Source organism: Eurypyga helias, unplaced genomic scaffold (assembly GCF_000690775.1).
Source record: "Eurypyga helias isolate BGI_N326 unplaced genomic scaffold, ASM69077v1 scaffold5057, whole genome shotgun sequence".
NCBI classification, from domain to species: domain Eukaryota; kingdom Metazoa; phylum Chordata; class Aves; order Eurypygiformes; family Eurypygidae; genus Eurypyga; species Eurypyga helias.
In genome coordinates this window covers 12,228-13,392 of record NW_010259660.1, presented here as the reverse complement: position 1 = coordinate 13,392, position 1,165 = coordinate 12,228, and the positions used below count along the sequence as shown (strand labels likewise).

The 1,165-nt window shown below is 40.3% G+C and overlaps 1 protein-coding gene across 1 annotated transcript in view; it reads left to right on the top strand.

Annotated features, from left to right (window-relative positions):
• Positions 1-702: 702 nt before the first annotated feature.
• SNX7 (sorting nexin 7) overlaps positions 703-1,165 on the top strand; it is a gene marked incomplete at its 3' end in the record, with an annotated part of 8,995 nt that continues 8,532 nt past the window's right edge. The window contains exon 1 of the mRNA XM_010154712.1: positions 703-881. Coding sequence (XP_010153014.1) covers positions 738-881 — 144 coding nt within the window. The remainder of the gene's footprint in view (positions 882-1,165) is intronic.

Sequence of the window (1,165 nt, the reverse complement as noted above, 5' to 3'; positions counted from 1 at the left end):
CACCCAGTGATCCAGTCCGCACTTCTAAGCTTGGCTATGAGGATGTCATGGGACACCCTGTCATAAGCTTTGTTGAAGTCTGTCAGGGCTTTCACTTACCTGATCTCTGACCGCTCAGACAACTCCCCTGTAATCCTCCCAGGCTACCTGTTCCTGCTTCCACCCTCCGCAGGCTTCCTTTTTGCATCTCAGTTTGTCCAGGAGCTGCTTGTTCATCCATACAGGCCTCCTGGCGTTTTTACTCAACTTCCTCTTCATTGGGAGGCATCGCTTCTAGGCCTGGAGGAGAAGATCCTGGAATGGTCGCCAGCTTTCTCGGGCCCCTCTTCCTTCCAGGGCTTCATCCTGTGGAACTCTGCCAATCAGTTCCCTGAGGAGGCCAAAGTTTCCTTTGCCTAGCTCCTTCTAGCTCTTTCCATAGCTCTTTCTAGCTACGTGTGACATTCTTGTTAAATGGTAGCATTTTGCTCTTTCATCAGCTTTAGAATAAATCTCATTTCTTACATCCTTACTGAAGCAAATACTGAAAAGGATAATAGATTTGCCATGTACTATGTAATTCTTTCTTCTGCTTTGTGATTTATCTGTTTTGTCAGACTATTTAAAAACTTTCCATTTTACCATCCGAGACATGTATTTGCATGGATGTTTGTATATAAAGATGTATTGATATGGATGTTCTCATGTCTTATCTGTAGAATACATCACTGGCTGAGGTAAACTCATTCAGTCCTTCAATGTCAATATCCCCCTCATCAATGATAAACCAGTATAAATTTGAAGATGAATCAGAATTAAGAGATCTCTTCATTACAGTTGATGATCCTGAAAGCCATATTACAGCCATTGAGACGTTCATTACATACAGAGTATTCACAAAGGTAAGATCTTCTTACGGCTATAACGGCTTATGCTGATAACAGTCATAGCATTTCCACTCTTACTGCACACCATTCTCTGGGATATTACTAAATTTAAATTATACTCTGATTTTGCCATGAGTTGTAGACCACTAAAACTGTATGGAACTCTGCAGTAGAATCTGAAAAAAAATCAGTATAAGCCTACACACATAGTTGCTTCATTTTTTTATCGTGAGAAAATAGCTACTAATTCATTAACAGCCAAATCAGTTCTATATGAGAATAACATTTGCTTTTGTGAT